At 34.2% G+C, this 21,008-nt stretch overlaps 1 protein-coding gene across 1 annotated transcript in view; it reads right to left on the reverse strand.

Moving 5' to 3' along the window:
- The window catches only part of LOC103265396 (neurobeachin), a gene marked incomplete at its 5' end in the record, with an annotated part of 269,835 nt that overhangs the window by 114,067 nt on the left and 134,760 nt on the right, over positions 1 to 21,008 (reverse strand). Inside the window, 2 exons of the mRNA XM_008063067.1 lie at positions 9,139 to 9,265; positions 11,520 to 11,674. Coding sequence (XP_008061258.1) covers positions 9,139 to 9,265; positions 11,520 to 11,674 — 282 coding nt within the window. The remainder of the gene's footprint in view (positions 1 to 9,138; positions 9,266 to 11,519; positions 11,675 to 21,008) is intronic.

Raw genomic sequence — 21,008 nt, forward strand, 5'->3', positions numbered from 1 at the left:
CTCCAGTCTGGGTGACAGAGTGAGACTCCAACTCAAAAAAAAAAAAAATACGACTGGCAGTTAACTTGAAATATTAAAGAAACACAGAAAGAAAGAAAGGCTAAATGATAATGATATCGTTAAAGCACTAAAAGAAAATTACTGCCAATGTAAACTTCCATACTGATTCAAAGCATCCTTCAAATCACTGAGGTAAATTTGAAAGATGTTTAGGCAAAGAAGAAGAGAATTCATGAGTGGCAGGCAGAAACTAAACGGAATATTAAAGAGTGCTCTTCATGATGGAGGAAAATGATACTAGGTGGAAGTTAGATATTCAGAAAGGAACAATGAGAAACAAAAAATGATTAACATTAAGGTAAATCTAAATGAATGTTGACCAATAAAGCAAGTATACATTCTTGGGTTTAAATGTAAGATGGGCATGCACATGCACATGCACACACACACAAGGGGCATGCATGTTTTCAAAATTTGGGGTAAAAAAGTTAAACTACACAAAGACCCATGCATTGCCTGAGAAGACTTCAGTTAAGTCAAGGGTAAGGTCTGAAACCTGAAGGGTGATCGCTGAAGTACTGTTTTTCAAAGCATGTTCCCTGGATGAGCGGCCTCAGCATCATCCAGTGTGACGGTGAATTCTGTGTCCGTGTGAGTGGGCCACAGGGTGCTCAGATATTTATTTAAAATGTACTCTGGGTGTGACTGTTAGAGTACTTCTTGACAAGATGCATATTTGAACAGGTGGATTTAGTAGATTTCTCTCCCTCCTATAGATACGCTCAATCTAATAAATTAGAAGACTTGACTAGAACAAAATGCTGAGTAAACTCCTTCTGTCTATTTGAGGAGGAAAAACAAATGGTCTATTCTGGCATTTGAACTCAGACTGGAACATCAGCTCTTCTTGCTCTCAAGACAGCCAGTTTGGGACTGGAACTTATACCACAGGCTCTCCTGGTTCTCAGACGTTTGAACTTGGAGTAGAAACACACATTGGTTCTCCTGGATCTTCAATTTGCTAACTGCACATATAGGAACTTTCAGTCTCCATAATCATGTCAGCCAACTTTTTATAATAAATCACACATGTATATATACATATGTATGTAGGCATCAAATCTCAAACTGTAAGAATCTTAGAAGAAAACTTAGGAAAGACTTTCCTGGACATCAGAGTAGGAACAAAATCATGGCCAAGACCTCAAAAGCAAATGCAGCACAAACTAAGATTGACAGGTGGGACCTTAACAAACTAAAAAGATTTTGCACAGCAAGAGAAACGATCAAGAGAACAAAGAGATATGGGACAAATACTGGGAAACAGTATTTACAAGCTATGCATCTGACAAGAGCCAGGATCCACAAGGAACCCAAATGAATATACAAGAAAACAAAACAAAACAAAACTCTTTTAAAAAGTGGGCAAAGGACATAAGCAGATGCTTCTCAAAGAAAGACATTTGGCCAACATGTATGAAAAAATGCTCAGCCTCACTAATCATCAGAGGAATGCACATCAAAACTACAATGAGATTCGACCTCACATCAGTAAGGATGGCTATCATTAAAAAGTCAAAAAACAACAGGTACTGGCAAAGCTGTGGAGAAAGGGGAATGCATCTACACTGTTGGTAGGAATGTAAGTTAGGTCTCAAAGAACTAAAAATTGCGCTACCATACAATTCAGCAATCCCACTTCCAGGATTATACCCAGAGGATCACAATTGCTCTACCAAAAAGACACCTGCACACGTATGTTAACTGCAGCACTATTCACAACTGCAAAAACATAGAACTAACCCATATTCCCCTAGAAACTGGACTGGACAAAGAAAATGTGGTACACGTACACAATGGAATACTATGTAGCCATAAAGAAGAACAAACTCATGTCCTTTTCAGCAACATGTATGCAACTGGAGGCCACCATCCTGTGTACACTGTCATAGAAGTAAAAAGCTGAATACCATGTATTCTCACTCAAATGTGGGCCCTGAGCACTGGTCACGGGCAGAACAGTGGGAACAACAAATGCTGGACATTGCTAAAGCGGGGGCGGGTGGGAGGGCAGGACAGGGCAAACCACCACATACACACTGGGTACCCAGGCCACTATCCGGGATAGTCGGGGCTGTTAGAAGCCCAAACCTCACCGGCCTGCAGTTTACTTATGTAGTAAATCTTCACAGGTACCCCATAATTCATAAATAAAACAAATTTGCTTTCCATGCTAACAGCTAAAACATGGAAAAATACGGGGAACAACTATTTTCAGACAATAGAGAGAGCACAGAACAATGAACCCTGAGAATGTAGACGGAAATGAGAGAAGCCCCACCATCATCCATGTTCTCTTCATGGAGCTATTTCCCAGTTAGGGCAAATAGAGTCCAGCGGTATTTCTGAGTTAACAAGACCGAGATTGTAGTTCAAAGAGGCCGAGATGAATGAAATGTGCTGGACAGAGTCCCTGAGAGGAAGATTCTCTAAAAAGAAACAATTTCAATCTTTGGCGAAATAGTAATCGACTTAGGTGAAGCCTGAAAGCACTAAGGACTAGAAGAGAACAATTAGTGCGAAAAGAACAATTATGAAGGAGATGGAGCACCAACATTGCTGAGAGCACATACAGGGTTGGGAGAGACCTCATTAAACACACTGAGCATCCAGAATAAAATCCCAGCAAGACCATATTGAAAGGTATGGAAAAAACATTCCAAGAATAAAGGCCTCTCTAGACTTGCCTGAAGACTCCTGAAGAGCATGCTGCATGAAAACATTCACAGACAAAAAACATGTACCTCAACCTAAATCTTATATACCTTATATGGAAATTACCTCAAAATGGATCACAGACTTAAAGTAAAATTACTTATAAAGTCACAAAACTTTATAGAAACCACAGGCAAAAATTTGGGAAGCAAGAGCCAGACAGAGTTCTTAGACATGACATCAAAAGCATCATCACTAAATATGCAATTTGATAAGTTAGACTACAAAAATAATTTAAAATATTTCTCTGCCAAAGACGCCATTCGAAGGACGAAGCAACAAGCTAGCCTGGAAGAAAACACTTGCAAACTATATTTCTGAAAAAGGACTGGCACCTAGAACATATAAAGAACTCTCAAAGCACAAAAGTAATAAAGTGATCCAATTAAAACTGGTCAAAAGACATGAACAGACATGCATGAAGAAAATATACCGATAAAAAAATAAGCACAGGAAAAGATGTTCAATATTGTTATTCGTGTGGAAAACGCAATTCAGACGACAAAAAGACAGTACTACGTATTTATCAGAATAACAAAAAACAAAACAAAAAAACACAAACCTAAAACTGAGGAGAAACTGGACAACTCACAGACTGCCAGTGGAAATATGAAATGGCACAGTCAACCTGGAAACAATTCAACAGTTTCTTGTGAAACTAATCGTGTACACTGCCAATGGAAATATGAAATGGTACAGCCACTCTGAAAATAGTTTAGCAGTTCCTTGTGAAACAAATCACATAGTTACCATAAAAGCCCAGTAATCTTAATCTTGGGCACTTATCCCAGAGAAATAAAAACTTATGTTCATATAAACCCAAACTGAGGGGGATAAACCTAAATGTCCTTGAGAAGGTAAATGTATACAAACTGTACCATGGAATATGACTCAGAAAGTAAAAGGAAACAAATTATTGTAATTCATGAGACAACATGGATAGATCTCATAACATTATATTGAATGAAGAAAGGTAAATGTCAAAATGTACCTCTGAAACATGTATAAGCCAAAAAAGAGGAAAAATTTTAAAAAGTATTGACTTCAATAAAAATTTTTAAAAACATACTAAACTTGTGGAATGCAGGTAAAGTGCTTAGATGAAACGTTACAGTTTTAAATGTCCATACACTGTATTAGAAAAAGAGGAGTGGTCTAAAATCAAAAATCTAAGTGAGGGGTTGGAAAGCATTTTCCATAGAGAATAGAAGAGTAAATATTTTAAGCTTTTAGGCCACAATGTTTCTGTTGCAACTACTTAACTCTGCTACTGTAATGTGCAAGCAGTCACAGGCAATACATAAACAGATGGCTGGCTATAGCAATACTCCAAGACTTTTATTTGCAAAAACTAGTGACAGAATGAGTTGGCCCATGTGCCGTAGTCTGCAGACTCTGTGATCTAAGTTTCTACACTCAGATCTGGAAAGAGACAAATGAGCAAACCTAATGTAATTGGAAGGAAATAATATGAGTAGAATTCACATACCTTAAAACAAACAAAAAAACTGTGAAAAAAAAATTAATGAGCATAATACCAATTCTTAGGGGGAAAGTAATAATACTAAAAATTCAATAGTTATTCTGATCATGATAAAATGCAAAAGGACACAACAATATTTGGAATGAAAGTAGAAACATCATTAGAGATTCTACAAATATTTTAAAACAATAAAATTATAAATATTACAAAAAATGTTATGGTAATAAACTCAACAACTTAAATAAGATGGTTAAATTCCTTGAAGACAAAAATGACCAAATCAGTGCAAAAAGAAGTAGAACATCTGAATACTCGTTCATCAATTAAAGAAACTGAATCTGTAATTTAAAACTTTCCCAGAAAGAAAATTCCCAGCAGAGATGGCTCCACTAGTGAATGCTCAAACAATACAGGATAAATAATGTTAAAGATACAAGCAAGATTATCTTATACACAGAAAATGATAAGGAAACGACAAAAAGTTTGCATTTTCTATAATCTCATATAAACGGAATCATATAGCATTTATTTAATCTTTTTTTTTTAACTTCCAGTTGAAAATTCAGAGTAAAAAATTTAATTTATATATCAAAGACATGAAAAATTATAAAAAGACAAAAAATTAGATGTCAGATTTTTACAATGAAACTTAGTAAGTTGCTAAGAGAAATTAAATATCTCACTGAATGATAAATGATATTCATAAATTAGAATAATTCATATTAGGATGCAGATTCTAAATTTTGTTAAAAGTTCAACACAGTTGCAATTAAAATTTCAGCAGGACCTTTTTAAATTGACAAGCCAATTCTAAAGTACATAAAAATGCAAATAACCTAGGAAATTCAAAGCAATTAAAAAAAAAACAAGAGTCAGAGGACTTATACTACCTAGCTTCAAGACTTAATATAAAGCTACAGTAAGAAACTGTGTTATTGGCATATAGGTCATAGAAGAGAATGGAGTATAGAAATGAACATACACAGAGGTTGTCTACTGATTTTAAACCAATGTGCCAAGGTAATTAAATGGTGCAGAAACATTGGTATGCATATAGATAAAAACAAATCATAACCTTTACCTCACCATACACACATAAACTAAGTCAAAACAGATCAAACATAAAAGCTACAACTACAAAACTTTTAGAATAAAATATAAGAGAACATCTACATGACTTTGTGGTAAATATTTCTTGTGATTTACAAATGGCCCAATGTACAGAAGAAAAAATCATGTGAGACAATGAACTTTATCAAAATTAGAAACTTTTTGTTACTAACACTGTCAAAAAATAAAAATATAAACAGCAGAATGAAGTAAAAAATCTTGTAATGTATGTTCCTCACTAAGGATATATCTGTAAAATATATGAAAACCTCTAACATCTTAAGAAGAAAAACCTATTAAAAAATAGAAAAGATTTCAATGACTTAAAAGAAAAAAATATATATATATTCACCATCATTAATCAGTAGGAAAGGGAAAATAAAATCTAATGAGATATACTCCAGTCATTATAAAATCTCACATTAAAAAGACCCACAATACTATATGTGTTGATAAGACAGTGGAAAAAATATAACTTTTACACAGTGTTGACAAGAATACAAAATGATACAACTACTTTGCAAAACAGTGGTTTCTTATAAAATAGTGATGTACACACACACTATTCAACCAGCAATTTTTGCTCTTAGAGTTTACCCAAGAGAAATAAAGACATATGACCATGCCAAGACTTGTACTCAATGTCCATAGAACTATTATCTATAATTGCATGAAAATGGAAAAACCCACATGCCTATCAACAGGTAAATGGATAAACTGTGTGATAGCCATATAGTGGAATAATGCTCAGCAATAAAGAGAAATGGACTATTCATAAATAAAACAGTGAACCAAAGATCATTAAGCTGAGTGAAAGAAGGCAGACAATATAAACGGTTGATTCCACCTATGTGAAACCCTCAAAAAGACAAATCTAAGTTACAATGTTAAAAAGCACATAGGTGTTTCCCTGGGGTAGAGATGCAATTGCATAACAAATGGGGCACAAGGGAACTCAGGTTGGTAAATCTATTCTATACCTTGATTGTGGCGTTATTTATATGGTTATTAAAGTAATGATCAAAATGCATTAAAATGTACACTCAAAATGAGTGCTTTTTATTTCAATTTAACAAAATAAACAAATAGTCTCAGTAAATTAGATCCAAAAACTAACTTCAGAAAAAAATACAAAATATATTGAATTCTTAAGAATAAATCAATTAAGAAACATATATGATTTCTACACAGGAAAAGTGAAAATCATTGCTGAAAAAAAATTTTTTTTAATTAAGGAAATGGAAAGAATATATGATGTTCACAGTTGTTAAATCACAATATTGAAAGAGATTTACCTAACACTAGTTGCAAAACATCTAAAGATTTCATTATTCATGAAAACTCCAGCAGGTTGTTTTAAAAATAGGTATTGACAAGTTGATACTAAAATTTAAATGGAAATGAGAATCATCAAGAATAGCTTAGACTTTCTTGGGGAAAAGGACGAGGTAAGAAGATTTTACTCAACCCAATACTGCTCTTTATTAAATCTAAAGCTAATTACAACAGTAACACAGAAAGATAGACAATCAGACAAATAGGACAGAACTGTATGCCGAGTATCTATAAACACTCAATTTGTGATAAAAGTAATAAAATGTAGGGATAGTAATTGTTTTTGAATAAGTGGTACTGGATTATCTTCATGTTCCTATGACTCCTACATCATTATACTCACAAAGTCAATTCCAAATGGGTTATACATCTACACATAAAAACAGAAAATAAAGCAGCCAGAAAATAAGGTAGGAAAAATGTAAGCAAAGCCTTTCACAATACACACACAAAAGAAACATTAAAAAAATTTTATAAATCGAATTTCATTAAAATGTATGACTTCTATTGATCGTAATAGTCCACATAAGAAAAGCCACAGAAAGGGAAAAGACATATATATGACATATAATTATCAAAGGGCTCATTTCAAAATGTATGTATAAAGAACTTTTACAAATCTATAAGACAAAAATCCCCAATTTGAAAAAAATGGGCAAGAGATTTTAACAGATAAATCACAAAAGAAGAAAACCAAAAGACCATAACTATATTCAAAAAGTGCTCAACTTTATTAATTATCAGGAGAATGCAAAATAAAAATGCAATGGAACGTCACCATACTCCCTCCAAAATGGCTAAAATGAAAGAGATGGAGAATACTAAATTCTATCAAAGATATGAAGCAACAGGAACTCTCATAGTCTACTGCTGAATTAGGAACTTTTATAAACATTTTGGAAAATCATTTGGCACTATTCAGTAAGACTGAACATACATAAACACCACGAATTGCAATCTACTCTGTTATTTACCCAACAGACGTGAATATTAATGTGTAGTACACTCATATAATAACAGTGTGCCCATAAGAATTACAAGTGGTATCTAATATATAATAGTATTATTTGCAATGGCTAAAAAATGTAAAATTCCAAGTGTCCATCATCAGTAAAATTAATTAATAATTGTGGTATGCACACATAAAGGAATATATATGGACTAAAAAGTGAACGAACTATTGCTACATGCAAAATGGATGGAACTCATTAACATAATGTTGTACAAAAGAAGCCAGAGACAAAGAAATACATAGGGTGTGTCTACATTTACATAACATTTAGAAAAGACAAAACTATCCTCATATTAAAAGCCAGGATGGGGAATTTGAAAAAAAGCATGAATAGTGACTGCGAAAGGACAAAGTGGGGACTTCCAGGGTACAGTCTATTTCCTGACTTGGGTGATGGTAACACGAATGTGCTCATTCGTTCATGGAGCTTTTATATTCTGCATTTGTGTTATTCTTCTGTAACAACTGGAATAAAACACATACATGTGTGTGTGTATCTGCACAATTATACTCCAAGAATAGGAGCCAGTTACTTCTAGGAAAGTTTTTAATCATGATACATGTTTGGCTATTTGCATTCCAATAGTATACCTTATATATAACTTTGCAGACTTATTTTGAAAGTTTATATTATAAACATTTTATCACCCCCTCAGATGCCCAATTTTATGTTACCATATTTGTACATGTTTTAACATGTATTGGAAATAGTAACATGTACTATATGACAATGATACAAGCTCAACAGTCAACATTTTAAAATCACTGAAGATCTCTCGGCACAGGGGAGGGATCTCACATTGGTACAAGGGAGGGATCGGCAGTTGCTGGACACTGCCAGGGCAGAGGATGGAGGGAGGGAGACCATGTAACAACACAAAGGATACCTGGTCCTAAACCAGGGAAGTGAGGACTGGTTGGAAGCCCAAACTTCACCTGCATGTAGCCTACTTGGGTAGCTAATCCTGACTTGTACCCCACATCTCTATAATAAAATAAAATAAGAAGAAAAAAAACTTCTGTAAGAAAAGACAAAGGGTAAAGCCTTGAAAAAAGGCATAAAGACTAAATATTCAAGACAAAAATAAATTAGTTAAGTACAGATATCGTCCTCATATGTACTACAAGAATAATAATACCTAGCCCACTAAATTAATGTTGCAAATAAAAATGCTTATTTTAGTAACTTTTCCAAAAAATAAAAGCACTGAAGCTCTCTCAGCTCACACTCTGAAATACTATATCATAGATTTTTATTTAATAACTAGCCCCAATAACAGAGCAATGTAATTACAAACTATAATCACAAAATACATAATTAACCTACTTCCCAAGAATTCTTACTGCATCTTTTATTTTTATGCAATATTTCACTAAGTGAAAAACAGAGAGAGTAAGATGAGTAATAAACAATCATGCATACCTCATGTTTTCAGCGGAATCTTCTGGCATTGGAGCCACAGTTTGTACAGCTGGAAGGTTTTTGCTGGTAGCACCATTCACAAAACTAGAAGAGGAGGAAGAGGAGGAGGACCCTGAATCCACGGCACCTGTTCCCAAAATAATAATTTTAGCCTTAAACATAAATTTATTTAACAAAACAATTTTAATCATTTCATTACTATCTGACTTTGAAAGAACTGTTCATCTGAATTTCAAAACGGAATTTGACAATTAAAAATCATCTTGCCACTAGTATACTAATAATTCTTTATAATTTTAAAAGACAGCTGTTACATTAAAATCCAGTTAATTTACTTATGTTAATCTAACAACACTACATATTACAAATGGGGTATAAATAAAAGACATCAACAAATGAAAAAAATTCTAGATAAAATGAGGCTGATACAACAATGCAAATTTAGATGTGAACATTTATTTTTTTATTGCTCTGTTGTAATATTTTTAGTTTTCATTATCTAAGATACATTTTACAATACATTATCTGATCATAAATTTGTGGCTTTGCAGCATCAAATATTCATTTTGATAAGACCATCGTTTAAGAAGGGCTATGATGAGTATAATTGTACTTGATTTTAAAATAATGGGTCCCCCCTCAATGATATGAAGATGCCGTTTTAGAACAGATTTTTCTATAATATGCCATGTAAGACATTTAAATAGCTGTGGAGTTGAGGGACATCTAGTGTTACTAAATATTATCATATCTTTTATGAATTCCTAAGCTGCTAACTGAGATTTCTTCTATCATATCTTACAGTACTTGAGTGCCAACATCTAGACAATATGCCTGGTTTAGATGCTGGTCCACAGTTTATATGTACATATGTATATAAATATATACATACATATATACATACATGCACACAAAGACATATACACATTTCTAAGGAAGATATTTATTATTTATATTTTATTTCTCACTGTGACATTATATACTTTATACTATCACTAAACCTCTTGCTAACATCATCTTTATGTTCTTAATATTAATTCTTAAAACAGGAATTAAAAGAAAGTATCATGACTTGTCTCATATATAAATTTTAAAAAACAGGTTGTTTGTTTTTTCATATACTTAACTCCTAACAAGGACACAGACTTTATTAAATAAGCAATACTAAATGTAGATTGGTTTTTTCCTGCTACATTGGTATATTTTTAAAATCTCAACATTTTGGGGTATATGCCTTGGTAAGAGAAAAAGTTTTATTCCTGTTTCTAGAAAGCCAAATGAGTAGAAAAAATAACCTTGTATTACTGAAAAGAAACACTTTAAAGTCCTCAGACAAGTCAGATATATGTATTTATAATATAAACAAAAAAGATGTTCTATTCTTTAACACAATGCCATTAGTGATGTTTATTTGGTAATATAAACATGCTTAAGAGTACATTCTACTTACTACAACCCCATAAATGTGTTGTTCATGATATGTCAGACTCAGGTGGTATGATAAACAAGATAGATACAGAAAGCACAAAGAAGAGCTATGAAATTAATAAAAATGGGAAGAATCTAAGTAATGATAATAAATGGAAAAGTTCAAGGCTATACAGTTTGGAGAAGAGAAGACTACTATAGTCAGGGAAGAAAAGTCAGGGATCATCTTGCGTTGTATAAATACCTAAAATGGAATCACAAAGATTTGGGTAAGGATTTATTTAGCTAATAACCAACAGGAACATTTCTGGAAATTTACAAAAAAAAAGGTTATTTTAGGCAGACTTTAAAAATTTGTCATGATTTGGAATTTTTTGTTCCTAGAATCATTAGGAAAATGTTGGACAATGAATTGGATATAACTGTAATCTAAGAGTATCAACTAATTCACTGTCAAACAATGTTTCTTATTCACATGCAGTTCTTAGGGGAGCTCGGCCTTCCCTTAGGGGACTTAGCAAAGAATATGTTAGGACTCAACCAGTCAATGTCACCAAATCCACTTCTGTCACTAACATTTTAGTGCACCTTGCTAGTCTTGACACAATTTACTAATTTTTTCGTATCAGCTGTTAATGTTCAAACTATCTTTTGTTTTTGCCCCCCAAATATCTTTCAGTGATCTGACAACACTCTGGGAGTAAATGGCACTAAGTTTTGAGGAAACTCAAAACAAAACCAATCTTGTGCTCTAAAATGACCACTAAAAAAAGCACCCAGAGCTACAGACAATTTCTGAAAAGTTGCAACATAAAATACAACCTTGTTGAAGATTAACATGACCTTAAACGATCAGGGCATTTTTATTTTTAAGATTAACTAAGCAGGAAAATGAAGATATAGAAAACAGAAAGAAAAAGATGAGGTATCACAAGAATAGATAAGGACAATACCTGTTGTATTAATCATACTTTTTGGTGTTGCTCCAGGAGCAGCGAATATATTAGAGGCACTGCCTGCTGGCAGCCCACTTCCAGCCGTAGTGGCTCCCACAGTGGTCACAGATAAACTCCCTGGAGGGGGCTTCTTTACAGGCACCACAACACTCCTGCAAAGAAAAAGATGACAGGAAACAACAAGCATGAGGTTGAGGGTGAATCTGAACCCTGTTGAGGCAGACACACACAGTCAGCAACAAATTTCTCTTTCTTTAAATAATAATTTTTAAAAACTCCTGAATCCAACTTTATTGGTAAAAAGGGATGGACATTAAGGATATGTTGTAAAGTATGTTGACTACTATAATTCATGTGACAGGCATTTATGTAAAATCTGAAGTTTGCAAATCTTTCTTCAGATGGCATACGGACTATAATGATAAATCTTGGACTATTGGGAAACGTGTGCTAAAGTTAGTAGATTTTGCATATGAGTATATAATTTTTGGCAAAAGATACATAAAATGCTTATCCATATCACATTCTCCATCTGTAAAATATTCATAAATATGTAAAAACATTTAATAGCAAAATTATAAAACTTCATAGTATAGTTAAAACTAAACAAAGGAATAATAAATGACATCTAAGGGCATAATAAGGTTACATTTTTCTAAACAAAACTAAGTTGCTTTTCATAGCAGGAATATTATTACAATGAAAGAAAACAGATATAGTAGAAAGACTTTTGGTCAGAGATCTACTTAGTTTTTAAGCCCTAATTTTTTTTTAATACAGGAGTTCAATATTCTCTCATGTTTCTTTTAGCATATTTTAGATGAATTTCATTTTTGAAATTTCTGAACTTGACATTATGTTAATTTTAAATGATAAATGTGGATATCACTTAATTTTAAAATATGAATAAAAACTAACATAGTAACTATATACATTCATAGATATTTATAAGAAATATTTCACATTTGTTTAAAAGTTTAGAGAATTTTAATGATAAACCCCAAATATCAACAACTTCTTTTTTTCTATTGATTACATAGCTCATTTTAAGTAGATACCTTGCATTCTACAGACAAAAACTTCTAAATGAATGCATAGACATCTATGTACTTAAAGATAGTATCAGTACATTTATTTATCAGCAAAAAAGCTTCATTCATCTGAGTTCACAGCACTGAAAACTTCATTTAACAAATATCTTCCAAGCATTATTCAAATATCATTTATTTATTTATCTAGAAAATAGATGTATGAGACGTTTTAAGTTCAAGTGCAATGTTTGAAAACCAGCAACTGACAGTAAAAAAAATCCACCCTGAACTATATGTTTTTAATGCATCAATATTTTATAATTATTCCATAATAATGCTCTACTTAAGGTAATATATCTGGCTTAAACGTCCTTAATAGCAACATTTTTTTTTTTCCAAATACACGGTTTTGTTAATATTGTCAGTGACTCCTTTACTTTCTTTTTTTTGAGTTGGGGTCTCATTCTGTCACCCAGGCTGGAGTACAATGACATGAGCGCAACTCTAGTCTCCTGGACTCAGGTAATACTCCTGACTCAGGATTATGAGTACCTGTGACTACAGGTGGGTGCCACCACGCCCAGCTAAATTTTTTAATTTCTTTTAGAGACGAGGTCTCACTATATTATTGCCTAGGTTGGTCTCAAACTCCTGGACTCAATTAGTCCTCTCACCCTGGCTTTCCAAAGTGCTGGGATTAGGAAGTGAGTCACTGCGCCCGTCCCAAATTTAGACTATTAACGTTAAAGAAGCTGGACAGTGTCTCATGCCTGAAATCCCAGCAGTTTGGGAGGCCCCAACGGGAGAATCACTTGAGCCTAGGAGTTTGAGGCAGCCTGAGCAACATAGTATAGACACCATCTCAACAGAAAATGAAAATATTAGCCGGGAGTGGTGGCACACACCTGTAAAGGTGGCTGAGGCAAGAGAATCACCTGAGCCTAGGAGGTCAACACTGCAGTGAGCTGTGATCATGCCACTGCACTCCAATCTAGGCAGCAGAGTGAGACCCTGACTCAAATTTTAAAAAAAATCTTAATTTGTATCAATTCTTCTTCTAGTTTTTATGAGTACTTAATTTTTTTGCGTGTGACCAAAGGTATCATAATCTTAAATAATTTTACTCATGCCAAAAACTGTCTTCATTATCTGTCTAAGATACTTTCCTAGTTTTTCTTTATGCATGTAGTTGTGAAGTTCTTAGACAGGATCTTTAACTCTCAATTACCTATTTAATTACCAAAGTACACATTATGCTTTCAGGTACACACTATGCCAGTCCTCACCTAATGCCTTCATTTATTTCACTGAAGGGCAGAGTGATGTTGCAGAAAGAATAAAGGATGTGGAGTTGGAAAATCAAAGCTTTAAACTGGACCACTACCAAGCTGTATGACTTTAAATTTCAGTTTTACAGTACAAAAATGGCAAGACAAATAAGTGCTACTCATTTCACATACAAACAAGGAAATTAAATAAAATTGTATTTAAAAAAACTTTGTTGCCGGGCTCGGTGGCTCAGTCTGTAATCCCATGCCTTGGGAGGCTGAGGTGAGTGGACCGCCTGAGCCCGCGGGTTCGAGACCCGCCTGGGCAACTTGGCGAGACCTCATCTCTACAATAAATCAAAAAGCAGCCTGGCGTGGTAGCGCCTGCCTGTAGTTCCAGCTACTTGGAAGGCTGAGGCAGAAGGATCGCCGGAGCCCAGCAGGTCGAGGGTGCGGTGGCTGGGAGCGGCCATTGCACTCCAGTCTGGGCGACAGAGTGAGGTCCCAACTCAAAAAACAAACAAACAAACAAAAAAACTGTCAATTATGAGGTGTCTAATAAATGTTAATAATTGTTACCACTGTCTAAACTGAAATAAATTTTTGTCTGGAGGCTATAAGGTATCTACTTATAATGGTCTACATAAAGATCAACAGAAAAAAAGTTGGCCAGGTTCGGCGGCTCAAGCCTGTCATCCCAGCAATTTGGGAGGCCAAGGTGAGAGGACCGCCTAAGCCCAGGGGTTCAAGAGGAGCCTGGGCAATTCGCTGAGACCTCGTCTCTACAATATAAAAAAAAAATTGCCAGATGTGATAGCGTCCACCTGTAATTCCGGCAACTTTGAAGACCGAGGCGGAAGGATCGCCTGAGCCCAGCAGGTCGACACTGGGTGACACGAGTGTGCCACTACACTCCAGCCTGGGCAACAGAGTGAGACTCCAACTTAAAAAAAAAAAAAATGCTAATATATGAAGCGTATCTTTGAAATTATTCTCGAAACTTCCATAATAATGCAAGATGTACTATTTCACTGGCTATCTAGCGAGAAAACAAAATCATCAATTCTTGATTTGAAAGGAAGTCACTAATGAAACCACAATACTTTTTTCTGCATCTCTCATAAAAATGATTATGGATAAAATAAAGAAATATGGGTTCACTGAAGTGGGAGGTGTAGTTGGAAGGAATGGAAAGCTGAATTTTACTGATTTTGCAGATTGTTTTCAGAATCTACAGCTTTATAAACCTTTAAGAACTATTTCCATTTTGATTAACATAGCAAAATTGTTAATCAGAATCATATGACTACACATTCTTGTCCTTAAAATCATTTCTTCACCAACACTACCTATTCCCTCACACCTCAACCATTCTACATTCGAAGCAATGTTTTACAAATAACTGGAAAATTCATCGTTATCAATATGTGATGTGCTGATAACAAATTATCTTTCAGAATGTTATTTGGTATTTGCAACTACTTACATAGTAAAGTAAAAATTTTCAACTCTTACAAAATCTTCTACCATATTGTTACTCAAGATTTCCCACTGGCTAACTATTCCACCTGCACTCAAAAAAAAAAAAAAAAAAAAATCTTACCTAGAGGTCTAGGTATCTATTATGGGTATACATTTAGGGTACATAAATACACTAAAATATTAATAAATTTGGGGAGTACATATTTTCTTCCCTAGGATGAGCATAAAATTTTTATCAAATTTCAAAAACAAATTGGAAGGGGAACCCAAAAGACCCAGAATTTATATATCACAAAATGTGTATTTACTCTTGCATGTTTAAACTTCAGTCACCTTCAAAGTTCTCTGTTTGATGCAATACACCTATAGAGACACCTTTTCCACTGCTCAACACAGTTTTTGAACTCTTCAATTGTGATGCCTTTTAGTGCTTCTTCCATTTTTTGTTTCACCTCTTACATACTGGCAAAACGTTTCCCTTTGAGGATGTTTTTCAACCAGGGAAACAAAAAAAAGGTCGCTTGGAGTGAGACTGGGTGAATAGGGAGGGTAGATCACAGAGGTCATGCTGCTTTGGGTCAAACACTGCGGAACACTCAGAGTGGTGTGGGGAGGTGAGTTGTCATGGTAGAAGAATCAAGCACCTGTTTGCCACAACTTGGGGACGTTTCTTCTGCAAACCATGACGCAACCTTCTCAAAACATACAGATAAAAAACTTTGGTTGATCATTGGATCCAGAGGAACAAATTCTAAATTCCTATAAGGGACCTGCCCTCCAAAAGATAATTCTGGTTTTTTGGGGGTCCCCCTCGTATAGGCACAAAAGTGTTAAGAGTCACTGGTCTAAACTATTCAGCATTGACTTTTTCCTCTTGTAGATCTGCTATTCATACTGGCAGATACCCATAATCTACATATCCTTTACCAATTGTATTATTTTTAGTCTCAAGAATATTCTTTCTATGCTTCCCACACAATTTCAAACGTTTATCCCAAATCTTTAAGATTGCAAACTACTACAAGGAAGTAGATAATACCTTGATACTACATATAACCTGTACATACTTCAAGGCTATAATGGTTATCATCAAAACAGTGCAGGCCTGAACATATTTCAACTGAATTCACTCAATACTATTTTTCATCAAGTGATTGATTATATGATTTTGACATAAGTGATACATGATCATGTAAGTGAATTCTTCCATCCCTGAATTTATCCTCTCTCAAAGTCAGAGATTTGGGATGTGCTCTAAGTTTCATCATGTACTCATTCATTCATTTCACAAATATTTACTGAGCACTGAAATGTGTGTGGACTCTTCTAAGCTCTAGAATTACATCAATGTGCAGAACAAAGTCTCTGCCTTCATGAACTTGTTGAACTTATATTCCAATAAGGAGAGACAAAAATACAGTCAGATAAATGAGTATAGAATATTGGAGGGGGGTGGTAAATGCTATGAGAAAAGTAAAGCACAGAGAGGGATCGGAAAATGGAAGAGTGGTTCAGAGCAGACCGACAAAAAAAGGTAGCATTCCAGAAAACACTAAAGGGGATGAAGGAACAAACCAGGTGGGTATCTAGAAAGAAGTCTCACTGGCAGAAATAAAAGCATGAAGGATGGTGTGACTGGAGAAGACTGGGTGACAAAGAAAACTTTAAGAGATGAGGTAAGGGAAGAGGGACTCAGATCACAGTACAACATAATCCACTGCAAAGATGCTGGCTTTTACTCAGAGTGGAATCATAAAAACCTTTAAGGCTTTATGAACAGGGGGAGGCTAACAGGATCAGTCTGGCTACTATGATGAGGATAGTGTTAGAGGAGGAAATGGCTAGTATGAAGAATGGTTAGGAGAATGCTACAACAATACAAGCAATACATTATGGTGGTTTGGACCAAAATAGCAAAGTGAAACTGGTAAGAAATGATTCAAAACTTGGCTATATTAAGAAAGCAGAGCAAAAGCAATTTGCAGAAGGACTAGGTGTGGTCATGAGACAAAAGTCAAAGATGATGTAAAATGTGTTGTCTTAAGTAACATGTCATTAAGTGCAAAAGGGAAGAATGTGGTTGTAACAGCTTTTTTATGCCTATTTTTAATACTTTTTTTTTTTTTTTTTGGAGTTGGAGTTGGAGTCTCACTCGGTCACCCAGACTGGAGTGCAGTGGCCGCCCCTGGCCACCGCAGCCTCGCCTCCTGGGCTCCAGCGATCCTTCCGCCTCAGCCTTCCGAGTAGCTGGAATTACAGGCATGCGCTACCACGCCCAGCTGATTTTTTTATTTATTGTAGAGATGAGGTCTCACTGCCCAGGCAGGTCTCGAACCCGAGGGCTCAGGCAATCCACTCACCTCAGCCTCCCAAAGGTGCAGGATTACAGGCTGAGCCACCGAGCCCGGCATTAATACCTCTTTTTAACCATCCAAATAGCAATGTCGAATAAGCAACTAGACAGAAGAGTCTCTAGTTCAGGAGAGGGGTTTGAACTGAGACATAAATGAAGGAGTCATTGGCATACAGATGCTATTTAACACCAGGAAAGTGGATGTAACGGCCAAAGAAGTATTCAAAACTGATAGAAGTAGTCTAAGGCAGCAGGGAGCACGGGAGGTCTCCATTAATGAGTTCTGTGAATTTTGTAAAACCAAGGATACTACTTTATCTGTGTACCTTACAATTTGCCCTAAGTACAAAATGAGATACTGAAGATTAGAAAGGGCTTTTCAAACAGTGACTCATTAAGGTAAGTATGTTTTTATAATTATTCAGGGTACCCTATAGGAGTCTTTTTCTTCTTTCTATTACCTTCCACTTACTGAGCACTAACAGGTTAAGAGATGGAACTACACTGACAAGTTTAGGGGACACAAGACAAGAAAGATATGCCCTACGCTTTCAGATACTTGAGGAGGATATGACAATTCAACTGTGCAATACATTTCAATAACTGCCCTGATCAGAGTTAGGATGCTCAGGTCATTTCAGAAACACAACATGTTATATGTTATCTGGGAAGAGTGAGCGGAACCAAAAAGGATCGATAGAAATTAACCAAGTAGAGAAAAGTATATACAAAAGTCCAATAGTAAAAACTTAGCAAGGCAAGGAAATAAGAAAAAACATGGTAGGTTGAAGGAACTGTAGATAGATACTTAGGTTGGAGAAAGCTCAAAATTTTCTATTTCAAAGTAAAAAGTTCCTCCTTTATTATGCAAACAAGAATTATTTCAGAATCTTAATCAGTTTTGTATTTAAGAAAAATGTCTGTGTCTGTGGCATACATGTGGAAGACACCTTTGGAGCTGGGACAGGACACATGGGAATAGTGGGGCTAGTTAGGAGGTAAGAGAAGGAATCCACCAGAAATAGCCACAGGTCCAAGATAGCTTTGGGAATGGAGATGTATCTTTTTCTGGGATTCAGGCCTTTTAACCAAGTTCAAAAATAGTCATCTGTTGCTTTTGGGGACTAATTATAAGGATATTTTATTTATCATGGGATTCTGAAACTTTACAGGGTTTTTTAGAAATAATACAGCTTAATCTCATTATTGTATAGGTTGGAAAAATGGGCCCTAGAGAGCCAAAAAGAATGGATCCGGATCACAGAACTAATTACAGAGAGACCAACAATTAATATCCAGTTCTCCTAATTTTCAGATTACCACTCTCTAGCTAGGCAATGGGTGTTAAAAATATCTATCTTGAAAGAAAAAATGGAAATTTAGAGGAGAAAAATACTTTGTTACTGATGCCAGGGTACATAATGTTACAGCTCATCAGAAATCACAAGGTTATTGTTCTGAGGTTTTCATCTATAATGCTTCTTAATTTTGTAAAATATTTGAGAATACCAGTAGAAAAGAGATATATAAGGAATAATTGAGCATTTCATTAAATTGCCTAAAGAGAGAGACTTTATTCAGCTCACTGAACTGTTTCTGCAAAATCCAAGAGGGACAAAGGCAACGACACTGGGAAAATTAGAATACATACAACCATGCTAGGTCCAAACTGTATTTTCTGGCAATTGGCCTTAAAATATATGCCAGGACACTTGGAGCATAATAAAAGAATAGACTGCAGTGACTAAATATAGAAACTGAATTGTAAAGGCTGACAGATTTGTGTCAACTTGGTTTATATTTACTTATACATCTTTTAAGTGATATAATGAAAACACAATTTACAAAAAATAGAAAATAAGAACAGAAACTGTAGACTTCAGAAGTAATTATAATTTTTCATATTCTTACTTAATTTCAAATTTAAAGAAGTCAATATATGATAATCCCATTAACTCTACTACACATTTCCTTATTATTTACCCTAAATTTTCAATGGCCTCAGTACTAAAACCAATGTTAAAAAATTAACGAGAAAAAAAATTTAAAAAAAAAACCAACCTAGAGAGAAAATATCTAGCCTAAGCTTATAATTTTGCAACTTTAGGTTTAATAACATAACGCCTACCTAAATTGCTTTCTTAGTCCTTAATATTACTTACAAAATAGATTTTATTTAGAGATTTTCTTTTTAAGAAAAACACTTGGAAACAAAGGTATTAAATTTGAGGAAAAAAATACATACTAGTTTACTTGAATATAAACCGAATAATTCAAACACAGGCAGGTTTGTAAAATAAAAAAAATTAAGTATAAATTATGTAAAATTTATGTTAGTTAACCCAAGAGGCAACACAATGTAAGATTTTTGTGATATCCTAGACTGAAAACAATTTTTTAAAACCATGATGACAGTTCAAATATAGAGAGAAATATATTGCCCTGGGATTTTTAAAAAAAAATTTTTGTTCTAACTAAGCAGGAATCTCAGAAAATCCTAGGAAATTAAGACTGAATTGAATAATATATATACCAAGTTCTCAACCAATGAAAAGCATGCAGATATACAGACTTAAATTTTCAGTTTAAAAGATAGAGAAAATGTTCATTAATGGTTTTAAAGAAAAGCATTACCACAAACTAGAAGTTGCACAGTTATTAACACAAAAAAATAACTCAGCTAGAATATTTTATAAGCCATGGTTTTATACAGAAATTTACCAAAACAGTACTGTTGAAGAACTTCACCACCTGATTTACAAATTTTAAGATAAGACTATTACATTTTCATGTAAACAATAAAACCATAATAAATATTTCTCTTGGTCTCATAGTAATCAAACTTTGGAAAAGGTTACAGTTTTATACTTGTATTTTTGTCTAGTGCTAATGTTCTGTATTTTGTATTTAAAAAGTTATAGTTTTATAATTGTATTTTTGTCTAGTACCAATATTCTGTATTTTATATAGTGTCTGCTCACAACAGTACAGCACTAGAGGATAGTATTTTTACACTTCATGAATATACATTTGTTAGAATCAATGAGCACAAAGACATATACTTAAATCTGCACAGATAAGTGAAGCAAATAAAAGAAAAAGAATCAGCACTATCCATATACATAGTTAAGAACATTTATATAATATTTCACATAGAATCTGTTGAAAGATGTAATACTAAAATAAAAAATTTTATTTTAATTACTTCTAAATGTTCCTAAAATTTGATGTGTTGCAATTTTTACAATGGAAATGATATTAGAAATTTCAGAACACTGAAATTCACACATGCTTCATCTTAAGTGGGGAGAAGCACTCCATGTAGAATATATATTAACATAACTAAAATTAT

Source organism: Carlito syrichta, unplaced genomic scaffold, assembly GCF_000164805.1.
Source record: "Carlito syrichta isolate Samal-C Ts95f unplaced genomic scaffold, Tarsius_syrichta-2.0.1 Scaffold306519, whole genome shotgun sequence".
Taxonomy (NCBI): domain Eukaryota; kingdom Metazoa; phylum Chordata; class Mammalia; order Primates; family Tarsiidae; genus Carlito; species Carlito syrichta.